At 43.5% G+C, this 21,977-nt stretch overlaps 1 protein-coding gene across 1 annotated transcript in view; it reads left to right on the plus strand.

Annotated features, from left to right (window-relative positions):
- Nucleotides 1–7,011: 7,011 nt before the first annotated feature.
- Nucleotides 7,012–21,977, plus strand: part of LOC107113561 (cytochrome P450 27C1) — a gene marked incomplete at its 5' end in the record, with an annotated part of 37,734 nt that continues 22,768 nt past the window's right edge. Inside the window, one exon of the mRNA XM_015414911.1 lies at nucleotides 7,012–7,202. Within this exon, the coding sequence (XP_015270397.1) occupies nucleotides 7,012–7,202 (191 nt within the window). The remainder of the gene's footprint in view (nucleotides 7,203–21,977) is intronic.

The raw sequence follows: 21,977 nt of genomic DNA on the forward strand, positions 1-21,977 counted from the left end.
CATCGAACCACGCAATCCCCCTCGCCACGTCCATGAGGGAGCCATCCCATGTTACTGTAGAGCTTTTTCATTAGCAAGATTGAATATTATTCCTACAATTGTTTTACAGGGGAGATTTCTGAATAGGCCCTATTCTGACAGAATCTGCCCTTGTGGTCTTAATAAGATAGATATATTCTTCCATAACCTTCTTGAATGCAGGTTCTTTGAGAATATAAGGGATCACTATATTAAGCCATTAATCAACCAACAGCCCCCCTACCTGCTAGAAATACCTTTTGCTCAGCGATAAGGGTCCTAAGTTTACTCTAGCAACTGCAAAATTTGCCTCAGTCCTTTTAGCGCTTGTATCAAAAAAATAAAAAGCAAGTATCTTCTGCTGCTCAAGATCTGTGAATCAATGAAGTTCTAACTGTATAAAAGGAAAGGAAAGGGAGAAAAATACTTTTTTCTCTACCTTCTCTATCCCATGCATAATTTTGTAAACCTCTATCATGTCACTCCTCAATCGTCATTTCTCCAAGGTAAAACGCCCTAACCTCTTTCACCTTTCTTCACAGGGCTGATGTTCCATCCCCTTAAGTCATTTTAGTGGCTTGGAGGAATGAAGAAAACAAATTCAAGCAATACCACTTACCCCCAGTGAGGTAGGGTTGCCAGGTCCAACTTGGGAAATATCTCAGGACTTTGGGGGTGGAGCCAGGAGAAAGAAAGTGACATCATTTTTTGTGATGTCATGCACCGTGGTGTCACTTTCAGGTCAAAAGTCAAGTGATGTCACTTCCCAAGCTCTATCCCTTATGATGTCACTTCCAGCACACTGCACCAAAGCCCCACCTCTTCCTGTGATGTCATTTCTGGGCACTCTCCTAAACCTGCCTCTTTTTCTGAAGTCACTTCCTTCTTTCAAAATTCAAATTTAAATACCCACTCTGCCATAGGGGGGCTACCCTCTGGATGGCCATACAGGCCATCTAGTCAAATCCCCTGCTCAATGCAGGATCAGCCTACAGCGTCCCTGATAAGTGTTTGTCCAGCTGCTTCATGCAGAAGACGCACAATCGTCTTTTTAAAAAATTGTGGCTAGGGTCCAGAGAACTAAGTTATATTTGAATGTATGTATTGTGCATAATCACATCTTCCCAGGGGCTGCTTCTAGATGAGCAAAGGACAATTTGATCTTTTTCCTCCTCCCCCTCTTATATGAGGGGGAAAGAATGGAGCACAGCAAAGCTGGACGCCAACTCTTGGGCTGCCTCTCCAAGTGATGCAAGTAGCCCTTCCTACTTTACAAACCATGAAAGCAAAGTCTCTGCCTGTATTGTATTGGCTTATGCAAGGAGTACTGCCGTTTATGAAATATAAGGATCCTTCCCAAGCCAATATGTCAGCATTGTGATAACAGAGAACTTGTATGCAAAACTGCCAATCAGGGTAACACTGTGTGGCACAAACGTGAGTTAAGTGTTAAGTGTTCTGGCTGGTTGGTGTACATATCAAGAACATATCTGTTGCCATTCCCCTCTCTTCCTGGTCAGCACCCAGAGAAACAGAAGCCCTGTTCACACATTACAATGAATGTATGTACATCTGGCATGGATGTACAGAATCATGAAGTTGGACGGGACCTCCGGGGTCATCCAACCTCCCCCCCACACCCCAGTGACCCCTGGTCTATGCCTGGAAGGGGGGGGAACCCTCCAGGATCCCCGGCCAAACTGGCCTGGAGAAAACTGCTTCCTGACCCCCAAAGGGGTGATCAGCATTTCCCTGGGCGTGTAAGAAAGGGCCCCGAGAACTAAGCACTGAGGCAACCCTTCCTGCCCTCCTTCTTGTGATCTGCCTAAGTTCAATTTGATTTGTTTGTATGCCTGGGACAGGATTCTCCAGTAAAATGGATGAGGATACATTCTAGTATTTGAAATCATGGCATGGAATATCATGTGAAGACACTATGAATAGCAGGTTTTCAAGAGAGACTACCACGGTGCTTCAGTGTGTTCGGATGAAGTTGTGAACGAAACGAAAATCAGCTCTGGGGAGTTTTGTCAACCCACTTCTTTTTTCTGTACTTTTGGTGTGTTTATGGAAGAAAGAATATGTAACAAATGTGGAAGTGTTATTAGCTATTATAAAATAACATTGTTAAATGCAGTAGAGAAATTGTATTTCATTTCATCCTAAGCGCTGAGTGTCAGACAGATCTAATAAAATCAGCAGCACTAAACTGCCTTGATCTAGTCATTGGCGGAGGTTATCCACCAGAGCTACAAGTGCAGTCTCAGTCCTGAAACCAGGCGTGAAGCTGGATTGGAAAGTATCGAGTGCAGAGGGTTCATCCAAGAAAACCTGAAGCTGTCCAGCCACTGCTGTCTCTATTACCATTCCCAGGAATGGTAAATTTGTCACTGGATGGTAATTAGCTTATTTGGCTAGGTCTTTCTTATATAGAGATGGTTTCTTAAGAATTATTTATTTATTTATTTATTCAATTTATACCCCACTCTCCCCGCCGAGGCAGGCTCAGGGCGGCTTACAAAGGACAAAATATAAATAACAATTGTGAACATAGATAAAACCAGTTTAATGCAATCCTGTTTATTAGAAGAAGAAGAGATTGGATTTATACCCCGCCCTTCACTACCCAAAGGTGTCTCAGAGCGACTTACAAACTCCTTTCCCTTCCCCTCCCCACAACAGACACCCTGTGAGGTGGGTGGGGCTGAGAGAGCTCGGACAGAAAATGCTCTTTTTCAAGGACAGATGTACCAGAGCTTGCGACTGACCCAAGATCACATCAGCAGGTGCAAGTGGAATCAAACCCGGTTCTCCCAGATTAGAGTCCGCGCACTTAACCACTACACCAAACTGGTTTATCAGAAGGTTAGAGTATTCTAGGGCAAAATTGTCTTGTTTTCTTTTGTTTTTTAGTTGTATTTTTACTTTATCTTTTTTGGTAGCTTTCAAAATTACGTGCATATTAAAATGATATTGGCAGTATCTGTGGTCATGCTTAGGATGATAAAAATATTATTTAGGCTGAAGTAAGCTTTTGCTGAGTTATTGCTGGGTAAAGACTGTCTAGGAGGCGATTTAGATAACATGAGTTAATGGGATGAATGTGTGGAAACTGATCAATAAATATGTTACAAATAAGAAGACCCTGTATGGAAAGTTGGGAATGATATGTTCTATGTATTAAGAAAAATATGTACAAATTTATGGACAGATAAGATTTATGAAAATTTGATTGGTAATTTGTGGTATGCTGAATGGTTCTGTTGCTTTAAGTAATCTATCTTTGTTTGTTTGTTTGTTTGTAAACCAATAAAGAAATTATTCAAATAAAAATAAAAATAAAGTGATAGCTAGATATATATAATTACTTAAAGATGGTGGTACATTCATATTAATGTGTTCTACAATCTGCTGTGCTTAACTACTAGAGCAAGCTCGCTCTGTCAAAAGGAGATTGAGACTGGGAAGGACAGCCATGAAGGAGCTAGAAAGGAATGTTAAGGGTAAGGATGTGATGCTGGTGACCAAGATCAAGATAATCAGGGGTCATTTCATAGGAAAAGAGCTAGGGGAACTCATTAGCATAACTCATTAGCATATGCCACACCCCCTGATATCAGGGGCCCGGCGGTGGACCTGCAAGGCCAGCGGGAGTGCGAAGAAGCCCTGTGAAGGCCCTCCCTGGCCCCAGGCAGGCAGGGGTGGGGAGAGGCAGGGAGGAAGCAACTTACCCTCCCTCTTCTCCTGCCTCCTCCTGGCTGAATGAGGGCTGGAAGCGGGGCGGCCGAAAGCAGGGGGCGGGGCTTCATCATGTGCCCCGCCCCCTGCACCTCACCCGGGGGAACTGCGTTCCCCCGTGATCCCCCCCGAAATGACCTCTGAAGATAATTCATACCACAGTATTCCCCATTACTACGGCTGAGTTCAGACTGGCAGTTTGGCCTGATAGAGGCATGTTTCAGAAACGTTTCTCGAATGGATTAAAGGGGCCGTTCACACAGGCACAGCTGTCCGGCGTTCCCGAGCCGTACTCAGCCCATCTTGTAAGACTTCCCTCCCGAATTTAAAAAGTACCTGGTGAAAGTGGTAGCAAACCCTGGAGAGCGCGTTCATCCCGCTTCCCGGAAGTGTGAATGCCAAAAGCCACAATTGCTGATGCGCATAAGCACTTATTTATTTATTGAACTTTCACCCCGCCCTCCCCACCAAGGTAGGCTCAGGGCGGCTTCCACAAAACTGCTAAACAGTATACATTTTACAATTGATAAAAACGAAGTAAATGATTTCAAAACACAGACAAATCAATTTAAAACATCACTTCGATGGCGATAAAAACACAGTGCAATTTAAGGACACATTCAGCGGTGCCGCCGCGCTAAGTCGTGTCGGATCGGAGTTCACACAGGGCACTGCTGGTAAGACGCCACTCCTAACGGAATGCCTGCCTAAAAAGCTCTGTTTTCACGGCCCTGTGGAACTGTGACCGAATTACCAAAAAGAAAGCTGCGCCTTACAGCCACTCCTCCACCAGGGGTGGGCCAGCAGTGTGAACGCTCCATTGCGCCTCCTCCCCAGTACGCTCCTGCATCAGTCGGTGCCGTGTGACCGGGAAAACCTGGAACAAGTTGTTCGGGTCTTTTTTTGCCACGACTCCCTTGCGCTTCAAACTGCCAGTCTGAACTCAGCCTATGTACGGGTACGATAGCTGACCAATGGACAGTTTTCCAGATACTGTGGACAACAGCCTCCTCCAAGGGCCCAGGGAAGCAACCCTGAGAGAGAGACTGATTAATAATCTCCCTCAGGGGGCCTCTTACCACTTCTCAGCTGCCTTTCACCAGCCAAGAGAGGTAAGAATCCAAGGAGTATGTTGTAGGCTTCACAGCCGTCAGAGTCGTGTCAGCATCCTGTTAGGTGAGCAAGTGGAAGTGGCCCCCAAACAGGACCCGATGGAGTCACTGGAGAGCCTTCAAGCTGGCGGTGAGGTCATGGCAGAGTTGTGAGATTTTTTTCCTGCGAAAAAGTTCACAAAAGCATCACAGCTGAATACCAAATTATTATCAGTTTGGGACTCCACTTTCTGGGAAGTCAGATTCCAAATGATCCTAAATAACTGGGCTGCCTGTGAACTAGCGGACACAATGGATGCAGGTAAGCAAGACTTCTTTGCTACCTTCACTGCCGTCTCATAGGATTTCAACTGAGCTTTATAGCATGTTCTTGCTACTTTGTAACAAGACTGTTACCAGGGTTGCTCTAGCTGTCTGAGCAACCTCTTTGTATCTCTCACCTCCCCAGTAAACAAAGGGACAGGAGCAGGGGTCATTTTGTAGAAAAAGAGGTGCAGAAGCTCATTAGCATTACTCATTAGCATAACTTATTTGCATATGCCACACCCCCTGACATCACCGGAAGTGTGTCAGAAGGCAACACCCACTGCTCAGGCTCCACTGGACTGTTTTGGATTGCTAGCTATTGGGGGGGGGGGGAATGTGCAGATCTTTCCTCGCAGAGGAGGGAGAGCTTGTACCCAAATAAAACTTGGTCTTAAAGGTGCCACTGGACTGTTTTGGACTGGGGGGTCGGGGGGGGGGCTCTGCAACTTACCTGGCTGCTTTTTCCTCTGACTGAGGGCTCTTCCCTGGGCTCTTCACTGCCGGAGCTCCGCTCCTGTGCGCTCCTGCAGGAAATGACCCCTGGGCAGGAGAAGACTGAGGGCACAGAGGGCATTGGGGAGCAATTCAATCAATGGCCGACCAAAGACCATTATTCCAATTTTTGGTAGTCTCATTAAGGGAACTGCCGACCGGCCCTGATAAATGCTGCAGAACATCTTGGAATCCAACTGGATCCCATAAGTCTCTGTGGCAAGCAAAAATTAGAGGCAGTTGCTCTTTCAGCGGAACCTACCTCACAGGATTGTTATGAGGATGAAGTAAGAAAAAGAGTTGGTTTTTATACCCCACTTTTTACTTCCCTTCCCTTCCCCTCCCCACAACAGATACCCTGTGAGGCAGGTGGGGCTGAGAGAACCCTTAGAGAACCGTGACTGACCCAAGGTCACCCAGCTGGCTTCATGTGGAGGAGGAGTGGGGAATCAAACCATCTTAACCACTGCAGCAAACTGGCTACACCAAAGGAACCCATATATGCCATGAGTTCATTTAAAATATTATAGATGACGGTAATAGATGGCAGTAATTGTGCTTAAGAAGGTATTTTAGCAGGTGCCAGTTCTCATCCCCGCCCTTCACTGCCCAAGGATGTCTCAGAGCAGCTTACAATCTCCTTTCCCTTCCCCTCCCCACAACAGAAACCCTGTGAGGTAGGTGGGGCTGAGAGAGCTCTGACAGAAACTGCTCTTTTTCAAGATCCCAGCATATCAAGCTATATCTCCCAACATTCGCTCTTCTGTAAAACTGTTAAAGATGCAGTAACATTTGTATTTGATAGAGAAAGGAGGAGGTAAACCTGTCTCCTGTGTTGTAGGCTGGAATGAAAGCTGATGACAGAATTTGAAAAGACTGAAAAGAAGCTGTAATGAACTTTGAAAAGTGAGATGTAATCGGGGTTTATGAAATGCAGAACATTCTCCAGGATTTGACGTTCTGCTATGTTTGGGTTATTTATTTATTTAAGAAGAAGAAGAGAAGAGAAGAGATTGGATCTATACCCCACCCTTCACTACCCAAGGGTGTCTCAGAGCAGCTTACAAACTCCTTTCTTTCCCCCTCCCCACAACAGACAGACACCCTGTGAGGTAGGTGGGGCTGAGAGAGCTCTGACAGAAACTGCTCTTTTTCAAGAACAGCTCTTATCAGAACTACAGCTTTATTTATTTTTCCAATTTATACCCTGCCCTCCCTGCCGGAGCTCTGTGTAGTTTATTTCCAACTTCATATCACTGTGGTCCATGAAGATCAGAATTAACTGCTGCAGAAGAATGTTTTTCTTGTCAACAACAATGAATATTTTGTTTTGTTTTGTTTATAGCGAAAACATGCTCAAGAATATGGAAAAATTTTCAAGTCTCATTTTGGTCCCCAACTAGTTGTATCCATTGCAGATGGAGACATGGTGGCCCACGTTCTCCGGGAAGAAGGTTGTACACCACAACGAGCTAATATGGAATCCTGGCAGGAATACAGAGATCTACGAGGAAGAGCAACAGGGCTTATATCTGCGTGAGTGCAATAATATCTTTGACTTGATTGTATTGTCAAACGGTGCCTGGATCCTTGTGTCCTCTACAAAGAAGTCTGATGATACATTTTACATTGTTTTTGGTTAATGCATTAAATGCTTGCAACATGACCATATGTATACCTGTTGGGTGAATGTTGGCAAATGCCCCTGGGAAACATTCAGAGGAACCATTGATGTGATGTGCCAATTCAAAAGAAAGCCAATCCCTTCATGAGTCATTCTGCTCTCACAGGATAAAACTGCAGAAGCTAAGGGCTTTATGTTGCAGGAGCTGGATTTTGCATTAGAAAAAGTCAGCAAGATGTTAATAATATCGTATGGGCCAAAAGGAAGATATTTATTTTGTACTTCTAGGGGGAATGTTCCATCTATGTTTGTGAACCATGGGGTCAATAAGCGCTATATGTTAGACTGAAATCTACCTCACCTTTCGACTCACTTAAGGTCTATTAGGGATATGCAGGCTTTTTGTTTGCTTTTTCTTATTTCACAAACTTTGTTCATTTTCATTGTATTTGCCATTTGACTTGTTTTCATGATATTTGTTTTCATTTCTGTGGGTTTTAATGAAGAACATTTCTTACTGTAAATTCTTTCTTTTCCAATCCAGTTTGGATGATTTTTCCCCCTTAGTATTTTGTAAAAGTTAAAGGTTTCCCTTGCTCGAAAGCCAGTCAAATCTGACTCTAGGGGGTGGTGCTCATCTCTGTTTCCAAGCTGAAGAGCCAGCGCTGTCTGAAGATTTCTCTGTGGTCATGTGGCTGGCATGACTAAATGCCGAGGAGCATGGAATCCTGTTACCCTCCCATCAAAGCAGTACCTATTTGCCTACCTGCAATTTCTTGCTTTCAGACTGGCTTTCAGACTGCTAGGTTGGCAGGAGCTGGAGTCAGAGACGGGAGCTCACTCCATCACGCAGCACTAGGGTCTCGAACTTCCAGTCTGCAGCTCAGCATCTTAACCTCTGAGCCACCTTTCAGGGTTTTGTACCTATCACCAAAGGGATCCTCCTGCCAAATTCCAGATAGATAAAGTCAGTTTTATTGATAATTTAAAGGCAAATCTGGTGGCTGTTGTCACGGGCTGGGCTTGGGATGAGAGGCAGAAGTCAAGTCCAGTCCAGGGTCGTTGCCAGGAGAGTCAGAGCAGGAGCCAAATCATAAGTCTGAAAGAGGTTGTCCAAAGAAGGGGTCAGGGAGCCAGAAACTCAAGCCAGCGTGGGGGTCTGAGGACAGGAGCCAAAGGTGGATGCGAGGCATGCACAGAGGTGACTCGTTGCTTCCATGAGAGACCAATTTTGAGTGGGAGTTATATCAGCCTCTGGCCGGGCTTCCCATGGCGGCAGTGGCACTCCTGCTAATAGTCAGGACTCAGCGCTCACCATCCCTGCCAGCGTGCATCTCGACAACGGGTGGCTAAGTCTCTGTGGAGCCACTCCCTTAGCTGAACCACCCGTGGAGGTGAGTCAGGCACCTGTGCCTCCTCGGCTGCTGCAGGACCAGGTGTGGGGTTTACAGGCTTAGGTGCTGGCAAGCTATCAACTTGTGAAGAGTCAGAGGGGCCAGCTTCTGGTTCTGACAATGCTGGCGCCTCTGGCTGTGATGCCAACTCAGGCAGGGACTCAGTGCCGTCATCATCGCTCACTACAGTATCTCCCCCAAGGCCCCCACCTGTCAGGAGGGCCGGGCTTATCTGGGTACGAGTCATGGAACTGTTGCACCAGGTCTGGGGCATGGAGGTTTTCAGTGGGCTCCCAGGACCGGTCGTCGGGCCCATAGCCGTACCTCATATTCTTCCTCATCGTTGACTAGCATCGGCGGTGGCAATGACAGTGGTGGTGGTTGAGCTGGGTCAGGGGCCGTGGCTGGCACCAGGAGTGACCAGTGGAACACTGGGTAGATCTGGAGGGTAGGAGGTAACTGGAGTCGGAAAGCAACAGGGTTGATTTTCTCCATTATCAGGAATGGTCCGATGAAACGGGCATCCAGCTTGTGTGAACGGCCGTTGTGCCAGAGATACTAAGTTGATAGCCAGACATGGTCCCCAGGTTTGAGTGGTGGGCCTTCCTGCTGCTTGCAGTCAGCCGTGATTTTACACACCTCCGTAGCCCACTATAGTTGTTCCTGGAGCAGGTCCTGGAGGGCGTGGAGTTCTTGCAGATAGGCATCTGCTGCTGCAACGTTGGTGGGTGAAAGGACCGATGGGAAGAACCAAGGGTGGTACCCATAGTTCGCGGTGAACTGTGTTTACTGCATGGACAAATGCATGAAGTTGTTATAGGCTCCCTCTGGCCGTCCGACTCTGGGTGTTAAGTGGAGGATAGGTGGACCCGGATACCTAGGCAGGAGTGGAGGGCCTGCCAGAAACGGGAGGTGAACTGGGTGCCCTGATTGAAAATCAGGTGGGCTGGAATTCTATGTAGACGGAAAATGTGCTGCAGAAAGAGCTGAGCAGTTTCCTGAGCTGTGGGTAGTTTGGGGCATGGGACGAAGTGGGCCATTTTGGTGAAAAGGTCCACAATCTGCCAGGGTCAGGTGAGTCGTAGTGGCGACAAACAACAAAAATGGCAGGATGGTGGTGGCGGGGGCTTCTTCAGTTGAAGTGGGGGTGTACTCAGGCTTTCAAGAGAGCACATCTGCTTTCTGGTTATGGGTATGAGGAACATAGGTGATACGGAAGTTGAAAAACGAGAAGAAAAGGGGCTTCCGGTCGGGGAAAATGGCGAATTAACGCATCCTTCTTCTGACAGTTTGGGCTCATTCCAGCCCAACACAGCAACCCCCAGGCAGGGGGATTGACAAGCAAGCAGCAGTGCCCAAGGGGGAGTTGAGATCGGCGTGATCAAGTCTCGGAAGAGGCTTGTGTCACACTTTTATCTCCTTCCACGAAGCGGGCGTATGTGAATCAGCACTTCAGAAGCCGATCGAGCTGGAATACCAGCATAAATCTGCCGTTACCCGATCTCTTGAAACCAAGGAACAAGTCAAACTTTAAAGAAGCAACGCAGAACCCATGACAAACATGCAAGGTAACAAAGCCGTTTAGCTTACCGGAATCAAGTTTGAAAGCTTTTTAAAGTAAATGGTTAAGCGCACAAAAGTCCTTAAGAACTTTTCGTCCCATTTTCGGAAGATAGAACTTTCTTGAACAGCTTTAAAATCGAGAAAAATAACTTTGTTTAACATTCCTGTGGCCAGAGAGAGAGATAAATGGTGGCCTAAGATCCCGAAACAGTTGCAAAAGATCGCGAGAGGGAGGGGGACGGTGCTGCACTATTAAAGTTCCGGCTGGAACACAGTACTGAGAAGACAAGAGAGAAGATAGAGAGGCACTGGAAGACTCCTGAAGACCGGAAGGTGATCGGTAGGCAAAAAGCCATACACCGGAAATTTGAATAAGCGGTTGCACAGGAAGTTGCAAGGTAAAGAACGTGCCTACTCTTGCCAGAATTCCATAGAGAAATTGCGCCCGACATTTTGAGGAGGACCAAGAGTTAAATTTTATTTTTAAGCGCTTAATCGAAACTAAGAACTGCGTTAGTAAGGCAATTTGAATAAGCACATAGAAAGGACTTAGACAATATAAAATTTTTAAATTTTGTAGCAAAATTTTTGACAAAAGTTTTCAAAATGGATTTAAGACAGAGAGCAAGGGCTGCATCTACATCTTCACCCAAGATGTCGGAAAAGGATAAAAAAGAATGGCAGGCTGCAATTGAAGCTATGGAGAAGAGAATGACTGATGCGATCCAAGCACTGGGAAAACATATGGAACAGCAAATAGTCCACCTGGAAGAAGTACAGGAAAAGAACCTGGCAGCTATCAAAGAGTTAGTTACATCCGAGGTAACAGAACTTAAGAAAGAAGTAGTAGAGGTTAAAAAAGAAGTTCAAGGTCTGGCAACATCAACATCCGAACTGGAACAAAAAGTGCAACACTTTGATAAAAAACAAGAATTAGTAACCCAAGAGTATCAAAGACTGGAGACCATGATGGAGTACAGAGGAATGCAAAACCATCTGAGACTAAGAGGAATTGAAGAAAAGTTGGATGAAGATATAAGAGAAGTGGTGATAACCGCATCAACAGAGTACCTGGGAGGTGAAGATGGGGAATTAGAGTTTGGATTTGATTTAATATACAGAGTTAACTCAAGATATGCAGAGAAGAAGAATTTACCAAGAGATGTGATTGTACAACTGGTTACGAAAAAAATGAAAGAAGATATTTTTAAAAACCATTTTACTGATCCATTGGAGATAGATGGTAAGAAGATAATTATAATGAGGGAACTCCCGAGGTCGGTTTTACAGGATAGAAGGAAATACAAGAAATTGGCTGACAAACTAAAACAACTTGAAATCAGATTCAGATGGGAAATACCACAAGGTCTGTCTTTCACCTATCAAGGATCAAGATACGTCATTAAAAATGTTGAAGAACTGTTTAGGTTTAAGGCGGACAATATTGAAGAATTTGGAGAGATATAATACAAGACACTATGGATTACAAATTTTATCTTGGAATGTAAATGGACTAAATTCGCCTAACAAAAGAAAAATTGTTAAAATTGGTTAGGAAAACAAAAATGTAATATATGTCTTCAGGAAACCCACATCAAAAAGCAAGATGCTAAATTTCTTATTAATAAAAAATTACGCGAAGAATTTTACTCGTTGGATACCAAAAAGAAAAAGGGAACTGTGATTTATGTCAATAAAGAGCTATAACAAAAAGAAATAATTAAAGATACTGAGGGAAGATACATTGGAGTAGAAATTGAAATCCACCAAAAGAAGACTTTGTTAATCAATTTATATGCACCCAATGGGGCGAAAGAGACATTTTTTTAAGGACTTGGCAAAGCAACTGGAGCAACTGACATATGAACAGGTGATAATGGCGGGAGACTTTAATGGCACAGTAAATAATAATCTGGAAAGACAATCAAAAAAAGGGAATGAGAAAATTGGGAAATTGCCGAAAACTTTCTTTGAAATGGCAGCTCAGGAGAAATTGGAAGATGTATGGAGAAAATGGAATGCTAATACCAAGGACTTTACTTTTTATTCCAACAGACATTGTTCTTTTTCCATAATTGACATGATCTGGATGTCGGAAGAATTGGCATTGAAAACCCAGAAGGTAGAAATTATGCCAAGGCAGAACTCTGACCATAACCCACTGATTTGGATATCTAAAGAAAAACCTAAGCAATTTCAATGGAGAATAAATGAGGATTTATTAGACAAGACACAGATTATAGAGAAACTACGTACAGAGACCTTAAATTATTTCCAGGCAAATTTAAATCAAGGAACATCAATACAAATGGTGTGGGATGCTTACAAAGTGGTAATGAGAGGCCTACCAATATCATTGAACGTAAAAGAGAAAAAAGAAAAGATGAGCAGGCAGACGGAAGTATTAGAGAAGATCCAGCAGAAAGAGAAAGAGTTAATTTAAAAGCCTGGAAAAAAGAAGATAATTAAAGAATTACAAATTCTACGTGAGCAATTGAATGAAAGTTTAAACCAGGAAATGTATTGGAATTTAAAGAAATTACAACAGAAATCTTTTGAAGGAGCAAATAAACCAGGAAAGTTTTTGGCTTGGCAATTGAAAAATCGAAAAGACAGAAGACTTATTAAAAAAAAAAAGACGACAATAAGGAAATATTAGATCTTCATGGACTTAAGAGGGTATTTTATAAGTATTATGCAAAATTATTTCAGAAAAAGAATGTAGATCTGGGAAAAGTCACGAAATATCTACAAGAAGTGTATTTGCCAAAAATTACAGGAAAAAGTAAAGAATTGTTGAATGGAAAGATTCAACAAGAAGAAATAATCAAAGCAATAGAAGATACAAAGTTGGGGAAAGCTCCGGGACCAGATGGATTTACAGCCAAGTTTTATAAGAAACTGAAAGAGGAGCTGACTCCAATTTTTGGACTTCTGTCTTATGAGATAAGAGAAACTAAAATAATACCAGAAACTTGGAAAGAAGCCAATATATCATTAATACCAAAAGAAGGTCAAGATCTAACAAATGTGAAAAATTATAGGCCGATTTCGCTCCTGAATAAAGATTACAAGTTATTTGCCAAAATAATCTCCGAGAGAGTAAAGAAATATTTAAAATATGCAATTCCAGAAGAACAAGCTGGCTTTTTGCCAAATAGACAAATCAGAGACAATTTAAGAATGGTGATGGATGCTGTAGAATATTATGATAAGCATCCGGGAAAAGAAGTTGCCTTTCTATTTGTAGATGCGGGAAAAGCCTTTGATAATTAAAATTGGGATTTTATGTTTCAAATGTTGGAGAAAATGGACATAGGTCAACCCTTTGTAAATATTATCAAGGCAATATATTCGGATCAAAGAGCGGCATTGAATGTAAATAAAGACCTTCATATTTTAAAGTACAAAAGGGAACAAGACAGGGTTGTCCATTATCCCCATTGTTGTTTATATGGGTTCTAGAAGTTTTGTTGGGGAAGATAAGAGAGGACAATGATATCAAAGGCATGAATATAAAGGGCTATTCGTATAAATATAGAGCATTTGCAGATGATGTGATGTTTTTAATAGAAAACCCAAGAGACAATTTACCGCTTCTGATTCAAAGAATAACAGACTTTGGAGATTTGGCAGGCTTTTATGTTAACAAGACTAAGACAAAATTGTTATGCAAAAATATGACAAAACAGCAACAAACTGAACAGCAAGAACAAATACAATGTGAAGTAGTTAAGAAGGTGAAGTATTTGGGAATTGAAATGACAATGAAAATATTGATCCCTATAAGAACAATTATGAGAAACTTTGGACAAAAGTTCAACAAGACCTGAAAAAATGGGACACTATGAATTTGTCACTGCTGGAAGAATATCGGTGGTAAAGATGAACGTTTTACCTCGCTTAATTGTTTTTATTTCAAACCATTCTGATATTGAAAGAAATAAAAGTGTTAATTTTTTTTTCATTTTTTAAACCATATTATTTTATTGGATTTTAACTTCGAACATAACAAATAAATACAGGTTCTCAGACAACATTTTAACAATTTTTCATGTAAATGTCAGTGAGTATACAGACTTCCAAGTTAACTTACTCAGATACTGATAGAAGTTTGCTAGCTTATTAATAACAATGAGTATTTTGCAGTACTAATCGCTTTCCAATCGAAAGATTCAAAGGTTAATTTATCCACAATTGGATACCATTTACCAGTTGGGTTCATTAGTTCACATTCATTTTGATCATTCGTGTTGAAAATGGAAACGGTTTCTAATAAAAAATATTCCCATACTTTAGATAGCCATAAATTAATTGTCGGAGGATGTTCATCTTTCCATTTCTTGGCTATAACATTTTTTTGCGGTAGAGTAAAGAGTAGATTTATCAGCCTTCTCTGTATGTTAGGAATGTCACTCTCCGGCAACAGATTTAGCAACATTAGATGAGGATCTAGGGGAACATTGCACCCTACCAGAGTCAATATTTGAGATCTTACCTGGGCCCAAAAGTTAGAAATATGTCTACATGACCACCATGTATGGTAGAAAGTCGCCTTCTCACCACAAAGCTTCCAACATTGAGGCGATATATTTATGGACATGTGCGAGAGTTTGACCGGTGTTAGATACCACCGAGACATTACTTTAAAGGAAGTTTCAAGAATTTCTGCTGATTTAGATAAGGTAGTATGCGATTTCCAAATTGAGGACCATTTTTCCTCAGTTAGCTGACTGTTAAGATCCGTACACCAGGCGTTTTGATAACTAAGAGGCGTTGCGACCTTTTTAGCTGTAAGTATTTTGTATATTCGAGAGATTAGACCCCTTTTTCTGAAGTTACCTGCCAGGATCTTTTCAAAATCTGTTAGAGGAGATTTGATAGCTTCATAGAACCCTGAGCCTTCTAACCATTGACGTAGTTGAAAATATTCAAACCATTGGATAGAGGTCTCAAATTTATTTTCTAATCCAATCTTAGTCATTAAACTAAGTGTTAAATCAGTGGCAAAGAGAGATTTCAAAGTTTGTTTGGGCGGGAAGAAAACCAAGGATTAAAATGAAAATTCTCTTTGACGCTAAAGAAAGAGGAGGATTTCAGCTTCTGAACTTGAGACTTTATTATGAAGCAATTTGCTTTACCTGGATAGAGCAGTGGATAAATTTGGACAACAAGAAGTTGTTAGCGTTGGAAGGACATGATTGTAGATTTGGTTGGCATGCCTATCTCTGGTACGAAAAGACAAAAGCGGATAATTTTTTTAATCATCCTTTTATAAGAAGATCACTATACAGGACTTGGCTGAGATACAGAAAATTTTTCTATGAGGCGAGACCACTATGGATTGTACCTGCAGAAGTAATTACACCGTATTCGAGACATAAAGGCGAAGACTGGTTGCCATATAGAGACATTTTGAAAGTAGAAGGAAAAGACTTTGTGATAAGAAAAAGAGAAGAGCTAGACTTTGAATATGATTGGTTAAGATATGCACAGATTGTAGATTTATTTAGAGCAGATAAAAAAGATATGGTTTTAGAGAAGATAAAAGTGAGATTGAGGCAGTGTGGGAAGCAAAAGGGAAAAAATGATATCAAATTTATATAAAGTTTTGTTAAAATGGTTTACAGAAGATGAGTTAGTCAAGGAGCAAATTCTTAAATGGGCAGTAAATATAAATAAGGAGGTGACTATGTCATCTTGGGAATATTTATGGAAAAATTCTATTAAAATATCATGTACTAATATAAAAGAAAACTGTTATAAAATGATGTACATGACTCCAAAGAAAATAGCATATATGAATGAAAATATGTCTAGCAAATGTTGGAAATGTAAGAAAAAAGAAGGCTCCTTTTACCATATGTGGTGGACATGTGACAAAGCTGTGACTTTTTGGACAGAAATTCATGAAGAAATGCAAATTTTTTTTGAAATATAACTTTAAGAAAGAACCGGAGATACTACTTCTAGGTTTAAAGATGGAAGAAGTAAATGTACAAAAAAAGACATTGCTATGGTATTTAATTACTACGGCAAGAATGACATATGCACAATGTTGGAAACAGGAGAAAATTCCAGATAAATGGGAATGGATACAGAAAGTCCTATTTATGGCAGAAATGGACAAATTAACTAAGAAGTTAAACAACAAAGAAGATAAAGTTTTTTTTGAAGAATGGAAAGACTTTAAAGAATATTTAGAATGAAATTGGGATGTTAAAAATACCATACTGTATTTAGACAATTACTAGGACTGAAATGTACTAAGGTTTAAGCTGTAAGAAAAAAAAATGTTACCTTGAAATGTGAAAATATTTGTGGGCAGGGAGAAGCATTGCGGGAAGCCACTGAAAGGGGGGAGGGAAGAGTTAAAAGAAATGGATCTAACGGTTGATTGATAAATGTTGAACTTGTTATTCCAAAATAAAAGTTTTTTTGGGGAAAAAAGAAACACGAGAAGAAAAGGGACAAGACAGCGAGTCATCTCGAGGGACTCTAAGTTGTGATGATCTGTGAGTACCTGGAATGGGTAGTGTGCTCCCTCAAGATGATGCCTCCAGACCTCGAAGGCGGTCGCGATGGCAAGAAGTTCCCTCTCGCAGATGATGTAGCTTCTTTTGGTCGCCGTTAGCCGGAGAGAGTAGTAGGCGCCGGGCTGGAGAGGTTGGGAAGGGTCATCTCGTTGGGACAGGATGGCTCCAAGAGCAATGCTGGGAAGTGTCCACCTCAACGGTAAAGGGCAGCTGGGGGTCTGGATAGCGCAGGAGTGGACCGGTGGCAAAGTGGGCTTTCAGAGCGGTGAAGGCTTGGTCGGCCTCCAGGGTCCAGTGAAAGCCTTCCTTGGGCTGGAGGAGTTGAGTCATAGGGGTGGTCAGGGATGCATAGACTGGGATGAATTGCTGATAGCCACTGCTTAACCCCTGTTCCACACCAAGAACCTTTAATAACTCCTTCCAGAACTTGGCCATGAACTGTGAGCCCCTATCAGAAATTATTTTACAGAGCAAAGCATGCAGTATCACAATGTGTTGCACAAACAGCTGGGCTAGCCATCGAGACGTGGGTACCTGCTTACATGGGATAAAGTGTGCCTGTTTCGAGAACAAGTCCACCACCACCCAGCTTGCTGTCTTTCCTTGGCTGGGAGGCAGGTCCATTATGGAATCCATAGAAATCACTGACCACGGTTGCTCCAGAGTTTCTAGGGATTGTAGTAGCCCTGGCACCTTTCCCCCCTGCGTTTACTCATGAGGCAGGTCTGGCATGAGCCCACGTACTTTGAAATATCTCCTTGCATGCGAGGCCACCAAAACTGTCTTTGAACCAGATGCAGGGTTTTCAAATATCCAAAATGTCCTGACAGCTTACTGTCATGCCCCATTGACAGTACTTCTCCCCCTCAGCGCCTCCGAAACAAAAACTTTATCCCCTTTATGCCAGCACCCATTGTCCCGCTGGACCAATGTACCCTCTTTCTTTATTGCTTCCAAATCTTGTGGGGAATAAGCAGCCTTTAGTTTCTCCATCCAGCCGTCATTTCTTGCATCTCCCCCCGCATTCACCTGGGCTCGAGTCATGATCACCCCCAAACTGGGTGGGTGTGGACATAGTGTCTTTGACCTCATCATGTTGTCTAACATGCTGTGGTAGGCAGGATAGAGCATCAGCCAGGAAATTGGACTTCCCTGGGAGGGGCTTGAGGGTGAAACAAAACTTAGAGAAGAAATCCGCCCAGTGCAACTGCTTTGCATTCAGGGGCCGGGGACTTTTCAATGCTTCTAAATTTTTATGGTCAGTCCACACTTCAAAAGGGACTTGGGCCCCTTCTAACCAATGTCTCCAAGTAGCTATAGCCAACTTAATGGCGGCCGCTTTCTTGTCCCAGACAGCCCAATTTCTCTCTGTGCTGGAAAACTTTTTTGAAACATAGGCAAGTGGGTGCAATTTCTCATCTGGGCCCTTCTGCAAAATCCCCCCCCCCATCGACACGTCCGAGGCATCCACCTGGACAAGAAATGTCTTAGTTTCATCCAGGTGGTGGAGTATGGACTCTGAGGCAAATAAGACTTTCAGCTTTTCAAAGGCTTGCTGGCACTCCGGGGACCACTCCAATTTACAACCACCCTTTTTACTCTCCAGGGCTTTCCCTTTAGTTTTTAATAAGTCTGTTATCGGGAGAGTAACCTGGGCAAAATTCTGGATGAAGCGGCGGTAGAAATTTGCGAATCCGAGGAAGGATTGTAATTGTCTCCTTGAGCGTGGGGGCTCCCACCCCACTACATCCTGTATTTTCTTGGGGTCCATCCTCAGCCCCTCTCTCAATAATACAGTACCCCAAAAAGTCCATTTCCTCTTTGTGGAATTCACACTTGGAAAGTTTAGCATAGAGTAGTTGTCATACAGCGATTTAAGGACCTCTCTCACCAATTTTACATGTGATTCCTTGTCTTGTGAATCAATTAACACATCACCTAAATAAACAACCAGCCCTTTGAACAAGTGCTTGTGCAAAACTTCATTAAGTTCATGAAAACCCCCGGAGCCCCGGCTAATCTGAAAGGCATGACCAGGTATTCAAACTGTCCCAGCGGGGTGTTAAAAGCAGTTTTGTGCTCATCCCCTTCTCTTATATGCACTCTGAAATAAACATCTCATAAATCCAGCTTAGTGAGTACCTTTCCCCAAGAAGCCTCAGCCAGCAAGTCCTTAATGAGAGGGAGGGGTAGGCATTAGACATAGACACTCCATTCAAACCCCTATAGTCTGTGCATAATCTGAGGCCCCCATCCTTCTTTTTCCGGAACAGTACTGGCGCGGCAAAAGGGGAGGTAGCGGGTCTAATGAACCCCCGGTTCAGGTTCTTGTGTATGAACCTCCGCAGTTCCTCCTTCTCCACAGGGCTCATAGCATACAACTTTCCTTTTGGTAGCTTGTGGCCGGGCAGTATTTCAATAGCACAGTCAGTTTTATGGTGGGGAGGTAGCTCATCCACCTCCCCCTCCTCAAACACCTGGGCCAAGTCTCTATACTCTGGGGGAATGGCATTCAGTTCCTCTTGCACCAAACAAACTCATTCAGGTGTAGGGTGAGGTTCCTCCCCCCATTCTGGCTGCCACAGATGCTCCTTATATCGGGGGTCTAGGAAAGTGAGGATCTCCACACTCAACTGTACGTAGGGGTCGTGTGCTTGCAGCCATGGACTACCCAGCACCATGGGGAAACTTACTGATGGTTGCACTACAAATGATCTCATTTTCCAATGTTCCAACACCCCCACTGGCAGTTGAACCGTGTGATACTGACATGCTTGCATTGGGGTACTGTCCATTTGGGTAACTACTACCGGTTCCTTTAGCTTGTGCACCTTAGCCCCCAAACCCATGACCATTGCGGAACTTACTAAGTCTCTTGTACACCCAGAGTCCATAAGGGCTGTTACACAGATTTGAGTCCCCTCCTTGGGGTTAAAAATGATAACAGTCACAAAAAAGGGAAGAAGAGGGTCTCACCAATTCTTGCACCAGGGACTTTTGGACCTGTTGACTGGTGCCCTTCACAACAGGTCCTGGCCCTTTCCTGCCCCCTGAGGCCTCTCGGAGTCACTAAAAGAATTACTTTCTGAGATATCATACTCTGCAGCTTGCAGGGCTTTGGGGGATTTCAATCTCCTCCCCAACGGCTTTGCTTTCTTTTCTCTGTAATCCTCACGGCACTCTCTCTCCTCAATTTGGGGTCTCGTGCACTCAGCTGCGAAATGCCCAGCCTCCCTGCACCGAAGACAAAGACTCTTCCGCAGGCGGTGCTCTCGATCCCCACCAGGCAGTGATCCTCTGCCTCGAGGCATCTTTTGACTCCCCACACCATTACCAGGCCCTCTGTAATAATAGAGCTTCAGCAGGTTGTGCCGGTTTTTGCCCTCGCAAGCCACTTGGCTCCATCCCCCCAGCATTAGGGGGTTGTCCTGGGCTAGAGCCTTCTCTAGAATAATGGTGTTCAGCCCAGCCTGGTAAAACTCAATTAAAACCCCTTCAGGCCACCCCTGTAGTCTGGCGATGGTGGCTTTGAACTCACCGTAATATTCCTGTACCAACTGAAGTTCCTGGTGACGCCACGGAGGTGGGTGCAGGTCTTCTCCAATATAAGCGGGTCCTTGAACTGGTGGCATAGGGCTTGTGTGAAAGCATCCACATTCCGCAGCTCTGGGGCAGCAACGTTGTAAAGCCCCACGAGCCAGTCTGTGGCCCTTTTGCGGAGCCTCGACCCCATGTATTCTGTGTGCTGCTCATTGGAGGTGAAGGTGTGACCCCACTCTCTGAGCATCTTCTGCACCTGGATGTCGAAGAAAGCCAGCTTCCCTGGGCTGCCATCGAAAGTGACCTCCAAAGCATCGCGGGGTCAGTCTCACTCTGTGGCACCCCCTCTCCTTGGGGGTGGGGGCTGCTCCATTTCCTCTGTGGCAGCCTCTTCACCGGACTCTTCGGAGTCTTCTTTATCCATGAGTTCCTTCTCCACCTTAGGGAGGTTCTTGATCAGGAGCTGTAGCCCTTCTTTAAATTCTTTTACCGCTGCTTGCTTGTAGAAGTTACGGCTTCTACAAGCTTCCACTCTAAACACCCATGACTCCCCTCATGAATTCCCTCCCCCCCATATCTATGGCAAGCAGTGAAGTGGAACATGGTGAAATGAAACCAATGCTTGACACTTTATAACTTTGCAGAATTCACAGGACATCCCAAAATTCAGATTCACTTGAAGTTCCGCTTTGACAAGGCTGTTGCTCAGCCAGTTTCTTTTCTTGCTCCAGAGCGGCATCATTAAGCTGATGACTCTCTCACAGGAGGCATTGGATATTGGGATAGACAGGGCAAAAGAGACCAACTTCAACAGATGGCTGTAACCACTGTCTGGAATATGCCGGAACATCTTAATCCATTGCTGGTCTATCCTGTCTTCCTGTGAGCAAGTATCTTTTTGGCATTTCAACACAATGCAGACGTCATTGAAAAGCTTGTCAGTGTCTATTATATCAGGGCCAAAATTAAGAGCTTTGACAAGACTCTCTAAGTAATCCCAATTCACAGGACTGTCAAATGAGAGCAGTGCCATGTCTCTGAAAATTGATGTTTCAAAATTATACCATTTCTCAAGGTAGTTAATGCAACTTGTCTGCTCCTCTTTGGAATTTTGCCCTTTGAGATGCAGAGACATTAACCAGAATGGCTGTAGCAGATCTTCCATAGAACTGTTTCTCTTTCCTTCCCTTAAGTTTTTCACGAAGGTCATCCATAATTTGGGGAGTTTGATGCAGCTAACTTTGGCACTTTCCAGGTTTTTCACAATGGGATTGAATAATGCCATCAAATTGTGTAGGAAGTACACATAACACAGAGGAAGAGATTATCCCTCTTCTGGACTAAATCCTTCCCACACAATTTTTTCACATTCTTCTTCCCCACACGACAGGAAGTACGCCCTCAGTGCAGGCCGGCACTGTAGAACCCGTTCAATAGCAGGCATAAGTGACAACCACAATGTTGGACCATGCCGAATCAGATCTCTATACTCTATATCTACAAACTCAAAGAAGGACCTCAGGGAGTCTGTACTTTTGGCCGAGTATGGGTACATTGGATCATCTGTAACTGTTTCCCAGAGAGAGAAAGACACCTGCAGAGCTAAAGAAGTTCTGCCACATGCTGTTGATCAGGACCTTACATAATGGTTATT

This window comes from Gekko japonicus, unplaced genomic scaffold (assembly GCF_001447785.1).
Source record: "Gekko japonicus isolate JY-2015 unplaced genomic scaffold, Gekko_japonicus_V1.1 scaffold2861, whole genome shotgun sequence".
Classification (NCBI taxonomy): Eukaryota; Metazoa; Chordata; class Lepidosauria; order Squamata; family Gekkonidae; genus Gekko; species Gekko japonicus.